Genomic DNA, 20185 nt, shown 5'->3' with positions numbered 1-20185 from the left:
CATTGACATGCTAATGTCTCCGATCTTACATTGACATGCTAATGTCTGCGATCTTACATTGACGTGCTAATGTCCCCGATCTTACATTGACATGCTAATGTCTCCGATCTTACATTGACATGCTAATGTCTGCGATCTTACATTGACATGCTAATGTCTCCGATCTTACATTGACATGCTAATGTCCCCGATCTTACATTGACATGCTAATGTCTGCGATCTTACACTGACATGCTAATGTCTGCGATCTTACATTGACATGCTAATGTCTGCGATCTTACATTGACATGCTAATGTCCCCGATCTTACATTGACGTGCTAATGTCTGCGATCTTACATTGACATGCTAATGTCTGCGATCTTACATTGACATGCTAATGTCTGCAATCTTACATTGACATGCTAATGTCTGCGATCTTACATTGCCATGCTAATGTCTGCAATCTTACATTGACATGCTAATGTCTGCGATCTTACATTGACATGCTAATGTCCCCGATCTTACATTGACATGCTAATGTCCTCGATCTTACATTGACATGCTAATGTCTGCGATCTTACATTGGCATGCTAATGTCTGCGATCTTACATTGACATGCTAATGTCCCCGATCTTACATTGACGTGCTAATGTCTGCGATCTTACATTGACATGCTAATGTCTGCGATCTTACATTGACATGCTAATGTCTGCGATCTTACATTGACATGCTAATGTCTCACTTCAACGTCACTTGCCCCGCCCACTTCGCTTCTGACGCTTGGGCTACACCCATCTCGAGCCTTGAAGACATCCTGCCTCTTCATTCTCCTGATGACGATTGCTTGCGTTGTGATGGAAACGTCGCGTTTTTTTGTTTGTTATTTTTGTTATTTTCTTTGAACCGAACTACGTCACTTTACCGAAAGGCCCAATAATATTAATGGTAATTGCTACTCCTACTACTACGATACAATAATTATTATACAAAGACACACACACACACGTTCTGTCCATTATAACGTCTTTAATAGCAGCTGTGAAAGATGTTGGTGATGGTGTGGTGGTTATGGTGGTCGTGATGGTGATGATGTTGGTGGTGGTGATGGTGGTCGTGATGGTGATGATGTTGGTGGTGGTGATGGTGGTGGTGATGGTGGTCGTGATGGTGATGATGTTGGTGGTGGTGATGGTGGTCGTGATGGTGATGATGTTGATGATGGTGGTGGTGATGGTGGTCGTGATGGTGATGATGTTGGTGGTGGTGATGGTGGTCGTGATGGTGATGATGTTGATGATGGTGATGGTGGTGGTGATGGTGGTCGTGATGGTGATGATGTTGGTGGTGGTGATGGTGGTCGTGATGGTGATGATGTTGATGATGGTGGTGGTGATGGTGGTCGTGATGGTGATGATGTTGATGATGGTGAAGGTGATGGTGCATCTGCGTAGTTAATGCACCCATTGCGATGCTGCTGATGTTGCTGATGATCCCACTCTCGCCACCACCACCACCACCACCACCGCCATCACCCGCCACCCACAACCTCCACAACATCTACCACCGCCACCACCACCCCAGCGTCTTCTCACTTTGCCTTCTGCACCTTCTGCGCCGACTTGGTGACTTTGCCCTGCGAGGGCGCCTTCTTCTCCACCTGCTTGATCACTCCGACGGCCACCGTCTGCCTCATGTCGCGCACCGCAAAGCGCCCTGGCACAAACAACAACAACAACAACAACAACAATTAACAACAACGCGCAACAATAAACAAAAATAAACAACAAAAGACAACAATAGACAACAACAAACAACATAAACCACAAACAATAAACAACAACAACAACAACAACAAAAAACAAAAAAACAATAAACAATGAACAACAAACAATGAACAACAAACAAAAAACAACAACAGACATCAATGGGCCGTCATCATCATGTGAGAGTGTGCGGTGTGTGTGGCACTGTGTGTGTGTGTGTCACTGTGTGTGTGTCACTGTGTGTGTCACTGTGTGTGTGTGTGTGGCACTGTGTGTATGTCACTGTGTGTGTGTCACTGTGTGTGTCACTGTGTGTGTGTGTGTGTCACTGTGTGTGTGTCACTGTGTGTGTGTCACTGTGTGTGTCACTGTGTGTGTGTGTGTGGCACTGTGTGTATGTCACTGTGTGTGTGTCACTGTGTGTGTCACTGTGTGTGTGTGTGTGTCACTGTGTGTGTGTCACTGTGTGTGTGTGTATGTCACTGTGTGTGTGTCACTGTGTGTGTCACTGTGTGTGTGTGTGTGGCACTGTGTGTGTGTCACTGTGTGTGTGTCACTGTGTGTGTCACTGTGTGTGAGTGTGTGTCACTGTGTGTGTGTCACTGTGTGTGTGGCACTGTGTGTATGTCACTGTGTGTGTGTCACTGTGTGTGTCACTGTGTGTGAGTGTGTGTCACTGTGTGTGTGTCACTGTGTGTGTCACTGTGTGTGAGTGTGTGTCACTGTGTGTGTGTCACTGTGTGTGTGTCACTGTGTGTGTCACTGTGTGTGTGTGTGTGGCACTGTGTGTATGTCACTGTGTGTGTGTCACTGTGTGTGTCACTGTGTGTGTGTGTGTGTCACTGTGTGTGTGTCACTGTGTGTGTGTGTATGTCACTGTGTGTGTGTCACTGTGTGTGTCACTGTGTGTGTGTGTGTGGCACTGTGTGTGTGTCACTGTGTGTGTCACTGTGTGTGTGTGTGTGGCACTGTGTGTATGTCACTGTGTGTGTCACTGTGTGTGTGTGTGTGTCACTGTGTGTGTGTCACTGTGTGTGTGTGTGTGTCACTGTGTGTGTGTCACTGTTTGTGTGTGTGTGTCACTGTGTGTGTGTGGCACTGTGTGTATGTCACTGTGTGTGTGTCACTGTGTGTGTCACTGTGTTTGTGTGTGTGTCACTGTGTGTGTGTGTCACTGTGTGTGTGTGTCTCACTGTGTGTGTCACTGTGTGTGTGTGTCACTGTGTGTGTCACTGTGTGTGTGTGTCACTGTGTGTGTGTGTGTCACTGTGGGTGTGTCACTGTGTGTGTGTCTGTGTGTGTGTCACTGTGTGTGTCACTGTGTGTGTGTGTCACTGTGTGTGAGTGTGTGTCACTGTGTGTGTGTCACTGTGTGTGTGTGTCACTGTGTGTGTCACTGTGTGTGTGTGTCACTGTGTGTGTGTCACTGTGTGTGTGTGTGTCACTGTGTGTGTGTGTCACTGTGTGTGTCACTGTGTGTGTGTCTCTGTGTGTGTCACTGTGTGTGTGTGTCACTGTGTGTGTGTGTCACTGTGTGTGTGTGTCTCACTGTGTGTGTCACTGTGTGTGTGTGTCACTGTGTGTGTCACTGTGTGTGTGTGTCACTGTGTGTGTGTGTGTCACTGTGGGTGTGTCACTGTGTGTGTGTCTGTGTGTGTGTCACTGTGTGTGTCACTGTGTGTGTGTGTCACTGTGTGTGAGTGTGTGTCACTGTGTGTGTGTCACTGTGTGTGTGTGTCACTGTGTGTGTCACTGTGTGTGTGTGTCACTGTGTGTGTGTCACTGTGTGTGTGTGTGTCACTGTGTGTGTGTGTCACTGTGTGTGTCACTGTGTGTGTGTCTCTGTGTGTGTCACTGTGTGTGTGTGTCACTGTGTGTGTGTGTCACTGTGTGTGTGTCACTGTGTGTTGTCACTGTGTGTGTGTCACTGTGTGTGTCACTGTGTGTGTCACTGTGTGTGTGTCACTGTGTGTGTGTCACTGTGTGTGTCACTGTGTGTGTGTGTGTCACTGTGTGTGTGTGTCACTGTGTGTGTCACTGTGTGTGTGTCACTGTGTGTGTGTCACTGTGTGTGTGTCACTGTGTGTGTGTGTCACTGTGTGTGTGTCACTGTGTGTGTCACTGTGTGTCACTGTGTGTGTCACTGTGTGTGTGTGTCACTGTGTGTGTCACTATGTGTGTGTGTCACTGTGTGTGTGTGTCACTGTGTGTGTGTGTCACTGTGTGCGTGTGTCACTCTGTGTGTGTCACTGTGTGTGTCACTGTGTGTGTGTGTCACTGTGTATGAGTGTGTGTCACTGTGTGTGAGTGTGTGTCACTGTGTGTGTGTGTCACTGTGTGTGTCACTGTGTGTGTGTCACTGTGTGTGTCACTGTGTGTGTGTGTCACTGTGTGTGTGTGTGTCACTGTGTGTCACTGTGTGTCACTGTGTGTGTGTCATTGTGTGTCACTGTGTGTCACTGTGTGTCACTGAGTGCGTGTGTCACTGTGTGTGTGTGTCATTGTGTGTCACTGTGTGTCACTGTGTGTGTGTGTCACTGTGTGTGTGTGTCACTGTGTCACTGTGTGTGTGTGTCACTGTGTGTGTGTGTCACTGTGTGTGTGTCACTGTGTGTGTCACTGTGTGTCACTGTGTGTGTGTCATTGTGTGTCACTGTGTGTCACTGTGTGTCACTGTGTGCGTGTGTCACTGTGTGTGTGGTGTCATTGGTGTGTCACTGTGTGCGTGTGTCACTGTGTGTGTGGTGTCATTGTGTGTCACTGTGTGTCACTGTGTGTGTGTGTCACTGTGTGTGTGTCACTGTGTGTGTGTGTGTCACTGTGTGTGTGTGTGTCACTGTGTGTGTGTCACTGTGTGTGTGTGTGTCACTGTGTGTCACTGTGTGTGTGTCATTGTGTGTCACTGTGTGTCACTGTGTGTCACTGTGTGCGTGTGTCACTGTGTGTGTGTGTCATTGTGTGTCACTGTGTGTCACTGTGTGTGTGTGTCACTGTGTGTGTGTCACTGTGTGTGTGTGTAATTGTGTCACTGTGTGTGTGTGTCACTGTGTGTGTGTGTGTCACTGTGTGTGTGTGAGTGTGTGTCACTGTGTGAGTGTGTGTCACTGTGTGTGTGTGTGTCACTGTGTGTGTGTGTGTCACTGTGTGTGTGTGTGTGTCACTGTGTGTGTCACTGTGTGTGTGTGTCACTGTGTGTGTGTGTCACTGTGTGTGTGTGTGTCACTGTGTGTGAGTGTGTGTCACTGTGTGTGTGTCACTGTGTGTCACTGTGTGTCACTGTGTGTGTGTGTCACTGTGTGTGTGTGTCACTGTGTGTGTGTGTCACTGTGTGTGTGTGTCACTGTGTGTGAGTGTGTGTCACTGTGTGTCACTGTGTGTGTGTGTCACTGTGTGTGTGTGTCACTGTGTGTGTGTGTGTCACTGTGTGTGTCACTGTGTGTGTGTGTGTCACTGTGTGTGTGTGTCACTGTGTGTGTGTCACTGTGTGTGTGTGTCACTGTGTGTGTGTGTCACTGTGTGTGTCACTGTGTGTGTCACTGTGTGTGTGTGTGTCACTGTGTGTGTGTGTGTCACTGTGTGTGTGTGTCACTGTGTGTGTGTGTGTCACTGTGTGTGTGTCACTGTGTGTGTGTCACTGTGTGTGTGTGTGTCACTGTGTGTGTGTGTCACTGTGTGTGTGTGTCACTGTGTGTGTGTCTCACCGAGTGGAGGGTACTTGGCGAAGCTCTCCACACACATGGGCTTGCCGGGCACCATGACGATGATGGCGGCGTCGCCGCTCTTGAGGCTCTTGGGCAGCTCCTCCAGCTTCTTGCCGGAGCGGCGGTCGATCTTCTCACGGAGCTCCGAGAACTTGCACGCGATGTGCGCCGTGTGGCAGTCGACCACCGGGGCGTAGCCCGCAGAGATCTGCCCCGGGTGGTTCAGGATGATCACCTGGGGAGAGGGGAGAGGGAGCGGCGGGTGAGGGTGAGCGTGTGGGTGAGCGAGCGAGTGGGTGAGCGAGCGAGTGGGTGAGTTTGAGCGTGTGGGTGAGCGTGTGGGTCAGTGTGTGGGTGAGTGTGTGGGTGAGTGTGTGGGTGAATGTGTGTGTGGTTGAGTGTGAGGGTGAGGGTGTGGGTGAGTGTGTGGGTGAATGTGTGTGTGGTTGAGTGTGAGGGTGAGTGTGTGGGCGAGTGTGGGTGAGTGTGTGGGTCAGTGTGAGGGTGAGTGAGTGGGTGAGTGTGGGTGAGTGTGTGGTGAGTGTGTGGGTGAGTGTGGGTGAGTGTGGGTGAGTGTGTGGGTGAGTGTGGGTGAGTGAGCGTGAGGGTGAGCGTGTGGGTGAGTAAGTGTGAGGGTGAGTGTGTGAGTGAGTGTGTGAGTGAGTGGGTGAGTGAGTGAGTGTGTGTGTGAGTGTGTGAGTGAGTGTGTGAGTGAGTGGGTGAGTGAGTGGGTGAGTGTGGGTGAGTGAGTGTGTGTGTGAGTGTGTGAGTGAGTGAGTGTGTGAGTGAGTGGGTGAGTGAGTGGGTGAGTGAGTGGGTGAGTGTGGGTGAGTGTGGGTGAGTGTGGGTGAGTGTGGGTGAGTGAGTGTGTGTGTGAGTGTGTGAGTGTGTGAGTGAGTGAGTGTGTAAGTGAGTGTGTGAGTGTGTGAGTGTGTGAGTGAGTGTGTGAGTGTGTGAGTGAGTGAGTGTGTGAGTGTGTGAGTGAGTGAGTGGGTGAGTGAGTGGGTGAGTGTGTAAGTGAGTGTGTGTGTGAGTGTGTGAGTGAGTGAGTGTGTGAGTGTGTAAGTGAGTGAGTGGGTGAGTGGGTGAGTGAGTGGGTGAGTGTGGGTGAGTGTGGGTGAGTGATCTCTACCTGTGCTGTGAAGTTAGCGGCCTCCATGGGGGGGTCGTTCTTGCTGTCACCCGCCACGTTGCCACGCCGCACATCTACAGCAGCACCACACTCACCATCACTCACCACCACACTCACCACACTCACCACCACACTCACCACCACACTCACCATCACTCACCACACTCACCACCACACTCACCACACTCACCACACTCACCACCACACTCACCACCACACTCACCACACTCACCACCACACTCACCACCACACTCACCACACTCACCACCACACTCACCATCACTCACCACACACTCACCATCACACTCACCACACTCACCACACTCACCACCACACTCACCACCACACTCACCACCACACTCACCATCACTCACCACACACTCACCATCACACTCACCACCACACTCACCACACTCACCACCACACTCACCACACACTCACCATCACTCACCACCACACTCACCACACTCACCACCACACTCACCACACTCACCACCACACTCACCACCACACTCACCACACTCACCACCACACTCACCACACTCACCACACTCACCACCACACTCACCACCACACTCACCACCACACTCACCACACTCACCACCACACTCACCACCACACTCACCACCACACTCACCATCACTCACCACCACACTCACCATCACACACCCTCACTCACCACCACACTCACCACCACACTCATCATCACTCACCACCACACTCACCATCACACACCATCACTCACCACCACACTCACCACACTCACCATCACTCACCACCACACTCACCACACTCACCACCACACTCACCACACACTCACCACCACACTCACCACCACACTCACCACACTCACCACCACACTCACCACCACACTCACCACCACACTCACCACACTCACCACCACACTCACCACCACACTCACCATCACTCACCACCACACTCACCATCACACACCATCACTCACCACCACACTCACCACCATACTCACCATCACTCACCACCACACTCACCATCACACACCATCACTCACCACCACACCCACCACACTCACCATCACTCACCACCACACTCACCACACTCACCACACACTCACCACACACTCACCACCACACTCACCACCACACCACCACACTCACCACAACACCCACCATCACACTCACCACACCCCACCCACACTCACCACACCACCATCACTCACCACACTCACCACCACACTCACCACCACACCCCACCACACCACCACCACACTCACCACACCACCACCCACACCACCACCACACTCACCCCCACACCCCCACACACCACCCCACACCCACCACCACCACCACCACCACCACCCACCACACTCACCCACACTCACCACCACACTCACCCACACCACCACCACACTCACCCACCACCACCACTCACCACACCCACCACCCACCCCCCACACTCACCACCACACTCCCCACCACACCACCACCACACTCACCACACCACCACCACACTCACCACCACACTCACCCACACACCACCCACCACACTCACCACACCACCACCACACTCACCACACTCACACACCACCCACCACACCCACCACCACACCACCACACTCACCACCACACTCACCACACCACCACCACACTCACCACCACACTCACCACCACACTCACCACCACACTCACCACCACACCACCACACCACCACCACACTCACCACACCCCACCCACCACACCACCACCCCCACCCACCACACTCACCACACCCCACCACCACACCACCACACTCACCACCACACCCCACCACACCACCACACACACCACCACACTCACCACCACACCACCACCACCACCACCACACCACCACCACACCACCACACCACCCACCACCTCACCACCACACTCACCACCACACTCACCACCCCACCACCACACTCACCCACCACCACACCACCACCACACTCACCACCACACCACCACACCACCACCACCCCCACCCACCCACACTCACCACCACACTCCCCACCTCACCACACTCACCACCACACTCACCACACTCACCACCACACTCACCACACACTCACCACCACACTCACCACCACACTCACCACACTCACCACCACACTCACCACCACACTCACCACCACACTCACCACACTCCACCACCACACTCACCACCACACCACCATCACTCACCACCACACTCACCACCCCACACCATCACCACACCACCACACTCACCACCACACTCACCATCACTCACCACCACACTCACCACACACACCACCACCACCACACTCACCACACTCACCACACTCACCACCACACTCACCACCACCTCCACCCACCACCACTCACCACACACTCACCACCACACTCACCACCACACTCACCACACTCACCACCACACTCACCATCACAACTCACCACCACACTCACCATCACACTCACCACACTCACCATCACTCACCACACTCACCACCACACTCACCACTACACTCACCACCACACTCACCCCACCACACTCACCACCCACTCACCACCACACTCACCACCACACTCACCACACACTCACCATCACACTCACCACACTCACCATCACTCACCACACTCACCACCACACTCACCCACCACACTCACCATCACTCACCACCACACTCACCACACTCACCACCACACTCACACCATCACTCACCACACTCACCACTACACTCACCACCACACTCACCACCACACTCACCACACTCACCACCACACTCACCACCACACTCACCACCACACTCACCATCACTCACCACCACACTCACCATCACTCACCACCACACTCACCATCACTCACCACCACACTCACCACACTCACCATCACTCACCACACACTCACCACACTCACCATCACTCACCACACTCACCACCACACTCACCACTACACTCACCACCACACTCACCACCACACTCACCACACTCACCACCACACTCACCACCACACTCACCACACACTCACCATCACACTCACCACACTCACCATCACTCACCACACTCACCACCACACTCACCACCACACTCACCATCACTCACCACCACACTCACCACACTCACCACCACACTCACCATCACTCACCACACTCACCACTACCACTCACCACCCACACTCACCACCACACTCACCACACTCACCCACCACACTCACCACCACACTCACCACCACACTCACCACCACACTCACCATCACTCACCACCACACTCACCATCACTCACCACCACACTCACCATCACTCACCACCACACTCACCACACTCACCATCACTCACCACACACTCACCACACTCACCATCACTCACCACACACTCACCACACACTCACCACCACACTCACCATCACTCACCACACTCACCACCACACTCACACACTCACACCACACTCACCACACTCACCACCACACTCACCACCACACTCACCATCACTCACCACACTCACCACCACACTCAACACACTCACACCACACTCACCATCACTCACCACACACTCACCATCACACTCACCACACTCACCACACTCACCACCACACTCACCACACTCACACCACACTCACCACACACTCACCACACACTCACCACCACACTCACCACCACACTCACCCACACACTCACCACCACACTCACCACACTCACCACACTCACCACCACACTCACCATCACACTCACCACCACACTCACCACCACACTCACCATCACTCACCATCACTCACCATCACTCACCACCACACTCACCACACTCACCACACTCACCACCACACTCAACACACTCACACCACACTCACCACACACTCACCACCACACTCACCACCACACTCACCCACACACTCACCACACTCACCACCACACTCACCACACTCACCACCACACTCACCATCACTCACCACCACACTCACCACACTCACACCACACTCACCACACACTCACCACACACTCACCACCACACTCACCACCACACTCACCCACACACTCACCACCACACTCACCACACTCACCACACTCACCACCACACTCACCATCACACTCACCACCACACTCACCACCACACTCACCATCACTCACCATCACTCACCATCACTCACCACCACACTCACCACACTCACCACACTCACCACCACACTCAACACACTCACACCACACTCACCACACACTCACCACCACACTCACCACCACACTCACCCACACACTCACCACACTCACCACCACACTCACCACACTCACCACCACACTCACCATCACACTCACCACCACACTCACCACCACACTCACCATCACTCACCACACACTCACCATCACACTCACCACCACACTCACCACCACACTCACCACCACACTCACCACACTCACCACCACACTCACCACCACACTCACCATCACTCACCACACACTCACCATCACACTCACCACACTCACCACACTCACCACCACACTCACCATCACTCACCACCACACTCACCACCACACTCACCATCACTCACCACACACTCACCATCACACTCACCACCACACTCACCACCACACTCACCACACTCACCATCACTCACCACCACACTCACCACACTCACCACCACACTCACCACCACACTCACCCACACACTCACCACACTCACTCACACACGCAGCACCACACTCACCACACTCACCACACTCACCACCACACTCACCACACTCACCACACATTCACCACACTCACCACCACACTCACCATCACTCACCACACTCACCACACTCACTCACACACGCAGCACCACACTCACCACACTCACCACACTCACCACCACACTCACCACACTCACCACCACACTCACCACCACACTCACACACTCACTCACACACTTACCCACACTCAGCACACTCACCACACTCACCACACTCACCACACACTCACTGACACACTCACCATACTCACCACACACTCACCACCACACTCACCACACTCACCATTACTCACCACCACACTCAACACACTCACACCACACTCACCACACACTCACCACCACACTCACCACCACACTCACCCACACACTCACCACCACACTCACCACACTCACCACACTCACCACCACACTCACCACACTCACCACCACACTCACCATCACACTCACCACCACACTCACCACCACACTCACCACACTCACACACTCACTCACACACTCACCCACACACTCACCACTCACCACCACACTCACCACCACACTCACCACCACACTCACCACCACACTCACACACTCACTCACACACTCACCCACACTCACCACACTCACCACCACACGCAGCACCACACTCACCACCACACTCACCACACTCACCACCACAATCACCACACTCACCACACTCACCACCACACTCACCACACACTCACCCACACTCACCACACTCACCACACACTCACCCACACTCACCACACTCACCCACACACTCACTCACACACTCACCCACTCACCACCACACTCACCACACTCACCACACACTCACTCACACACTCACCACACTCACCACACACTCACCACCACACTCACCACCACACTCAGCAGCACACTCACCCACACGCTCACCATACTCACCACACACTCACCACACTCACCACACTCACCCACACACTCACCAGACACTCATCACCACACTCACCACCACACTCAGCAGCACCCTCACCACACTCACCACACACTCACCACCACACTCACCTACACACTCACCACCACACTCACCACACACTCACCACACTCACCACACTCACCCACACACTCACCAGACACTCACCACCACACTCACCACCACACTCAGCAGCACCCTCACCACACTCACCACACACTCACCACCACACTCACCTACACACTCACCACCACACTCACCACACACTCACCACACTCACCACACTCACCCACACACTCACCAGACACTCACCACCACACTCACCACCACACTCAGCAGCACCCTCACCACACTCACCACACACTCACCACCACACTCACCTACACACTCATCACCACACTCACCACATTCTCACCACACTCACCACTACACTCACCACACACTCACTACCACACTCACCACACTCAGCACACTCACCACCACACTCACCACACTCACCACACTCACCACCGCATTGAGCACCGCACTCAGCATATATATATGTCTGTGTCTGTATGTATCGGTGTGTATGTGTCGCTGTGTCTGTATGTGTCTGTGGCTGGGCATGCGGGCTACATGCCCATGCCCTGTGCACCGCATGCCCAGCCACCGCATGCCCAGCCACCGCATGCCCAGCCACCGCATGCCCAGCCACCGCATGCCTAAACAGCTTTTGTTCGGCCGGATCGAGGGGGCTAAACGGGCGCGGCACGGGCTAGAGAAGAGATGGAGTGGTGTGGCACAGGAGGACGTGGAGCTGAGTGGACTTGCCCATGACTGGTACCAGCGGTGTCAAGATCGGCCTCAGTGGAGGAGGCTCGTGAAGGACGCTACTGGGCAGTTGGAGGCAGTCGCCCTCCAACAACAACGGAGGGCGGAGGAGCGACGCTCACAACAACGAGCGGAGCGCCGGGTGGCTAAAGCACAGCAAGTTGGCACAGTAGGGGGCACAGGTGGTGCATCAGCCAGTCATCTCGGTCATCTCGGTCAGTCGACCCGTGGCACCTGCTGGGTCTGCCCCGTGACCTCCTGCCGGCGGGCGTTCGACACTTCACGTGGCCTCAAGGTGCACATGGCCTGGCACAAGCGTCGTGGTGACGTCACCGCCACTTAGTGGCGAATAGCGGTTGTTGTTGTTGTTGTTGTGTGGGGAGCGGTGGTGTAGTGGTTAGCGCGCTGCGCTATGAACCTGGCGACCCGGGTTCGATTCCCGCTCACGGCTAACACCAGTGACGATTATCTGAACCGGTCATGGGCCTCCCCTAGGTCAACTCAGCCTTAAATGAGTACCTGATGCGGTGTGTAAACATCGCCACTGGGGAGACAAAGGCGGTGGGGCGTGGTGCTGGCCACCCACCCCCTCGTGTGCCGTGCCGGCCTTCATAGGTGCTCGCTAACAGCACTTGCCCCTACAGTGTGTTAAGGCTACACGGGGGATCTTTGTCGTTGTGTGTGTGCACCCTTGACGGAGACGTTCTTGACGTTGAAGCCGACGTTGTCGCCCGGCAGGGCCTCGGTGAGCGCCTCGTGGTGCATCTCCACCGACTTGACCTCCGTGGTGATGTTCACGGGTGCAAAGGTCACCACCATGCCCGGCTTGAGCACGCCCGTCTCCACGCGACCCACGGGCACCGTGCCGATGCCTGGCAACAACAACAATAAACAACAACAACAACAACCACGTAATCATCCACTCACTCACCTGTGTCTGCCCGTGTCTCTCCCGCCGTGTGTCTCACTCCCCGCGTCTCCCTCCCGTTGGTCTCACTCCCCGCGTCTCTCTCCCCGCGTCTCTTTTCCCGTGTCTCCCCGTGTCTCCCTCCCCGTGTCTCTCTCCCCGTGTCTCTCTCCCCGTGTCTCTCTCTCCGCGTCTCTCTCCCCGTGTCTCTCTCTCCGCGTCTCTCTCCCCGCGTCTCTCTCTCCGCATCTCTCTCACCCCGTGTCTCTATCTCCCCGTGTCTCTCTCTCCCCGTGTCTCTCTCCCCGTGTCTCTCTCACCCCGTGTCTCCCTCCCCGCGTCTCTCTCCCCGCGTCTATCTCCCCGCGTCTCCCTCCCCGTGTCTCCCCCCCGTGTTTCCCCCCCCGCGTCTCCCTCCCCGCGTCTCTCTCCCCGCGTCTCCCTCCCCGAGTTTCTCTCCCCGAGTTTCTCTCCCCGCGTCTCCCTCCCCGTGTCTCCCTTCCCGCGTCTCTCTCCCCGCGTCTATCTCCCCGCGTCTCCCTCCCCGTGTCTCCCTCCCCGAGTTTCTCTCCCCGTGTCTCTCTCCCCGTGTCTCTCTCCCCGTGTCTCTCTCTCCCCGTGTCTCTCCCTCCGTGTGTCTCTCCCTCCGTGTGTCTCTCTCCCCGCGTCTCTCTCCCCGTCTCTCTCCCCGTGTCTCTCTCCCCGTGTCTCTCCCCGTGTCTCTCCTTCGTGTCTCTCTTCCCGTGTCTCCCCCCCGTGTTTCCCCCCCCGCGTCTCCCTCCCCGCGTCTCTCTCCCCGCGTCTCCCTCCCCGCGTCTCTCTCCCCGCGTCTCTCTCCCCGTGTCTCCCTCCCCGCGTCTCTCTCCCCGCGTCTATCTCCCCGTGTCTCCCTCCCCGAGTTTCTCTCCCCGCGTCTCTCTCCCCGTGTCTCCCTCCCCGCGTCTCTCTCCCCGCGTCTCTCTCCCCGCGTCTCTCTCCCCGTGTCTCCCTCCCCGCGTCTCTCTCCCCGCGTCTATCTCCCCGTGTCTCCCTCCCCGAGTTTCTCTCCCCGCGTCTCTCTCCCCGTGTTTCCCCCCCCGCGTCTCTCTCCCCGCGTCTCCCTCCCCGCGTCTCTCTCCCCGCGTCTCTCTCCCCGTGTCTCCCTCCCCGCGTCTCTCTCCCCGCGTCTATCTCCCCGTGTCTCCCTCCCCGAGTTTCTCTCCCCGCGTCTCTCTCCCCGTGTTTCCCCCCCCGCGTCTATCTCCCCGTGTCTCCCTCCCCGTGTCTCCCTCCCCGCGTCTCTCTCCCCGCGTCTCTCTCCCCGTGTCTCCCTCCCCGCGTCTCTCTCCCCGCGTCTCTCTCCCCCTGTCTCCCTCCCCGCGTCTCTCTCTCCGCGTCTATCTCCCCGTGTCTCCCTCCCCGAGTTTCTCTCCCCGCGTCTCTCTCCCCGTGTCTCCCTCCCCGTGTCTCCCTCCCCGAGTTTCTCTCCCCGCGTCTCTCTCCCCGCGTCTCCCTCTCCGAGTTTCTCTCCCCGCGTCTCTCTCCCCGTGTCTCCCTCCCCAAGTTTTTCTCCCCGTGTCTCTCTCCCCGTGTCTCTCTACCCCGTGTCTCCTTCCCCGTGTCTCTCTCCCCGTGTCTATCTCCCCGTGTCTCCCTCCCCGCGTCTCTCTCCCCGTGTCTCTCCCCATGTCTCCCTCCCCGCGTCTCTCTCCCCGTGTCTCTCTCCCCGCATCTCTCTCTCCGTGTCTCTCTCCCCGTGTCTCTCCCCATGTCTCCCTCCCCGCGTCTCTCTCCCCGTGTCTCTCTCCCCGCATCTCTCTCTCCGTGTCTCCCTCCACGTGTCTCCCCGTGTCCCTCCATTTCTCTCTCCCCGTGTCTCCCTCCCCGAGTTTCTCTCCCCGTGTCTCTCTCCCCGTGTCTCTCTACCCCGTGTCTCCCTCCCGGTGTCTCTCGCCCCGTGTCTCCCTCCCCGCGTCTCTCTCCCCGTGTCTCTCCCCGTGTCTATTTCCCCATGTCTCCCTCCCCTCGTCTCTCTCCCTGTGTCTCTCCCCGCGTCTCTCTCCCCGCGTCTCCCTCCCCGCGTCTCTCTCCCCGTGTCTCTCTCCCCGCGTCTCTCTCCCCGTGTCTCCCTCCACGTGTCTCCCCGTGTCCCTCCATTTCTCTCTCCCCGTGTCTCCCTCCCCGAGTTTCTCTCCCCGCGTCTCTCTTCCCGCGTCTCTCTCCTCGTGTCTCTCTCCCCGCGTCTCTCTCCCCGTGTCTCCCTCCACGTGTCTCCCTGTGTCCCTCCATTTCTCTCTCCCCGTGTCTCCTGCCCCGAGTTTCTCTCCCCGCGTCTCTCTCCCCGCGTCTCTCTTCCCGCGTCTCTCTCCCCGGGTCTCCCTCCACGCGTCTCCCTCCCCGTGTCTCTCTCCCCGTGTCTCCCTCCACGCGTCTCCCTCCCCGTGTCTCTCTCCCCGTGTCTCCCTCCACGCGTCTCCCTCCCCGTGTCTCTCTCCCCGTGTCTCCCTCCACGTGTCTCCCTCCACGTGTCTCTCTCCCCGTGTCTCTCTCCCCGTGTCTCTCTCCCCATGTCTCTCCCCCCGTGTCTCCCTCCACGTTTCTCCCTCCACGTGTCTCCCCGTGTCCCTCCATGTATCTCTCCGTGTCTCCCTCCCCGTTTCTCTCTCCCCGTGTCTCCCTCCCCGCGTCTCTCTCCCCGTGTCTCTCTCCCCGCGTCTCCCTGTGTCCCTCACCTCCGATCTTGTAGACGTCTTGCAAAGGCAGCCGCAGCGCCTTGTCGGTGGGTCGCGAGGGAGGCAGAATGCTGTCCAGCGCCTCCAGCAGTGTCACCCCGGCACAGTTGCCCTCCTTGCGCTCAACCTTCCAGCCCTTGAACCACGGCATCTGCGCGGTTCAGGGTTTAGCGGGGCAGACGGTGAAGGTGGCCCGGGTAGCAGACAATGCACACACCATACACACACCACACACACCATACACACACCGCACACCATACACACAATACACACACACCATACACACACACCATACACACACCACACACCATACACACCATACACACACACCACACACACCATACACACCAACCATACACACACCATACACACACACCACACACACCATACACACCATACACACACCATACACACCATACACACACCACACACACCATACACACCAACCATACACACACCATACACAGACACCACACACACCATACACACTATACACACACCATACACACCATACACACACACCATACACACACCACACACCATACACACACACCACACACACCATACACACCAACCATACACACACCATACACACACACCATACACACTATACACACACCATACACACACACCATACACACACTCCATACGCACCATGCACACACCATACACACACCATACACACCATACACTCCATTCACACACCACACACACACCATACACACCACACACACCATACACACACCACACACACACCACACACACAGCATACACACACACCTTGTGCCAGGCCATGTGCACATTGAGGCCGACCCAGCAGGTGCCACGGGTCGACTGACCGAGATGACCGAGATGACTGGCTGATGCACCACCTGTGCCCCCTACTGTGCCAACTTGCTGTGCTTTAGCCACCCGGCGCTCCGCTCGTTGTTGTGAGCGTCGCTCCTCCGCCCTCCGTTGTTGTTGGAGGGCGACTGCCTCCAACTTGCCTGCCGGAGGAGCTCACCGATGGGACTTTGCCCAGATCTTTCAAGGACTTGTGAGCTCCTCACACAATCCAGCCTGCAGGTTAAACCCAGGATGGATCGTAGGCAGGCCAGTCTAAATGTTTCCAACCGGCGAAGATGCTCCACTAGGGGGGTCCACGTTTCGCAAGCGTAGAGAAGGGAGGGAATGACCGTGGCCGAGAAGACCTGAAGCTTCGTGCGGAGCGACAGACCAGGTAGCTTCCACACAGCGTTACGCAACCAATGAAAAGATATTGCCGCTCGACTGATTCGGAGTGAGACCTCTGCTGTCTAACCGGAGCCGGTCATGAGCACACTGCCCAGGTATGGGAAACTCTCCACTCTCTCCACAACTGCCCCATCACACACACATAAACACACATCAACACACACCGACACACACATCAACACACACACACCGACACACACACACCGACACACACCGACACACAAACACACCGACACACACACCGACACACACACACACACCGACACACACACACACCGACACACACACACCGACACACACACTGACACACACACTCACACACCGACACACACACACACCAACACACACACACACCGACACACACACACACACACACACCGACACACACACACACACACTCCGACACACACACCGACACACATCAACACACACACACCGACACACACACACTGACACAGACACACACACACCGACACACACACACACACACCTACACACACACACACACACCGACACACACACACACACCTACACACACCGACACCCACTCACGTTGGGGCTGGCCTCCAGCATGTACACACACACACACACATCAACACACACACACACACACACCGACACACACACTGACACACACTCACACACACACACACACACCTACACACACCGACACACACACACATCAACACACACACACCGACACACACACACCGACACACACACACACACCGACACACACACACACACCGACACACACACCGACACACACACACACACACACCGACACACACACACACATCAACACACACACACACACACACACACACACCGACACACACCCACACACACATCAACACACACACACCGACACACACACACACACATCAACACACACACACTGACACACACACACACGACACACCCACTCACGTTGGGGCTGGCCTCCAGCATGTACACACACACCGACACACCAAAAACACACACTGACACACACACACCGACACACACACTGACACACACACCGACACACACACACACACATCAACACACACACACCGACACACACACACACACCAACACACACACACACACCGACACACCCACACACACATCAACACACACACACCAACACACACACACACACACCCACACACACATCAACACACACACACACCAACACACACACACACACCGACACACCCACACACACATCAACACACACACACACCAACACACACACACACACACACCGACACACCCACACACACATCAACACACACACACACCAACACACACACACACACCGACACACCCACACACACATCAACACACACCGACACACACACACACCGACACACCCACACACACATCAACACACATCAACACACACACTGACACACCGACACACACCGACACACCCACTCACGTTGGGGCTGGCCTCTAGCATGTTGTCGCCGTGCCAGCCGGAGATGGGCACGAACACGACGGTGGACGGGTTGTATCCGATCTTCTTGATGTAGGTGCTCACTTCCTTGACGATCTCCTCGTAGCGCTTGTCCGAATATGGCGGCTCCGTGGAGTCCATCTTGTTGACCCCCACAATCATCTGCTTGACCCCCAGCGTGTAGGCGAGCAGGGCGTGCTCGCGCGTCTGGCCGTTCTTCGAGATGCCGGCCTCGAACTCGCCCACGCCGGCCGCCACGATGAGCACGGCGCAGTCGGCCTGGGGCGGGAAGGTGGCGGTGGGAGAGGAGCGGTCGAACGTAGCGCCGCGCCGCACCGAATCACCGAATCATGACACCGCACTGAATCATCACACCGCACCGCACCGCTCCACACCACATAGAATCATCACACCGAATCATCACACCGCACACCGCACCACACCGAATCATCACACCGCACCGAATCATCACACCGCACACCGCACCGAATCATCACACCGCACACCGCACCACACCGAATCATCACACCGCACCGAATCATCACACCGCACCGAATCATCACACCGCATCACACCGCACCGAATCATCACACCGCACACCGCACCACACCGAATCATCACACCGCACCGAATCATCACACCACACCGAATCATCACACTGCATCACACCGCACCGAATCATCACACCGCACACCGCACCACACCGAATCATCACACCGCACCGAATCATCACACCGCACCGAATCATCACACCGCACACCGCACCACACCGAATCATCACACCGCACCGAATCATCACACTGCACCGAATCATCACACCGCACACCGCACCACACCGAATCATCACACCACACCGAATCATCACACCGCACCACACCGAATCATCACACCGCACC

The 20185-nt window shown here is 55.8% G+C and overlaps 1 protein-coding gene across 1 annotated transcript in view; it reads right to left on the bottom strand.

Moving 5' to 3' along the window:
• Positions 1-1008: 1008 nt before the first annotated feature.
• Positions 1009-20185, bottom strand: part of LOC144952138 (elongation factor 1-alpha 1-like) — a 36890-nt gene continuing 17713 nt past the window's right edge. The window contains exons 4-9 of the mRNA XM_078882543.1: positions 19272-19568; positions 16610-16760; positions 13681-13863; positions 6577-6650; positions 5445-5679; positions 1009-1693 (exon numbers count right to left, since the gene is read on the bottom strand). Of these exons, the coding sequence (XP_078738669.1) occupies positions 1569-1693; positions 5445-5679; positions 6577-6650; positions 13681-13863; positions 16610-16760; positions 19272-19568 (1065 nt within the window). The 3' untranslated portion in view covers positions 1009-1568. The remainder of the gene's footprint in view (positions 1694-5444; positions 5680-6576; positions 6651-13680; positions 13864-16609; positions 16761-19271; positions 19569-20185) is intronic.

This window comes from Lampetra fluviatilis, chromosome 66 (genome assembly GCF_964198595.1).
Source record: "Lampetra fluviatilis chromosome 66, kcLamFluv1.1, whole genome shotgun sequence".
Taxonomy (NCBI): domain Eukaryota; kingdom Metazoa; phylum Chordata; class Hyperoartia; order Petromyzontiformes; family Petromyzontidae; genus Lampetra; species Lampetra fluviatilis.
This window is presented reverse-complemented; position numbering and strand designations above follow the sequence as displayed.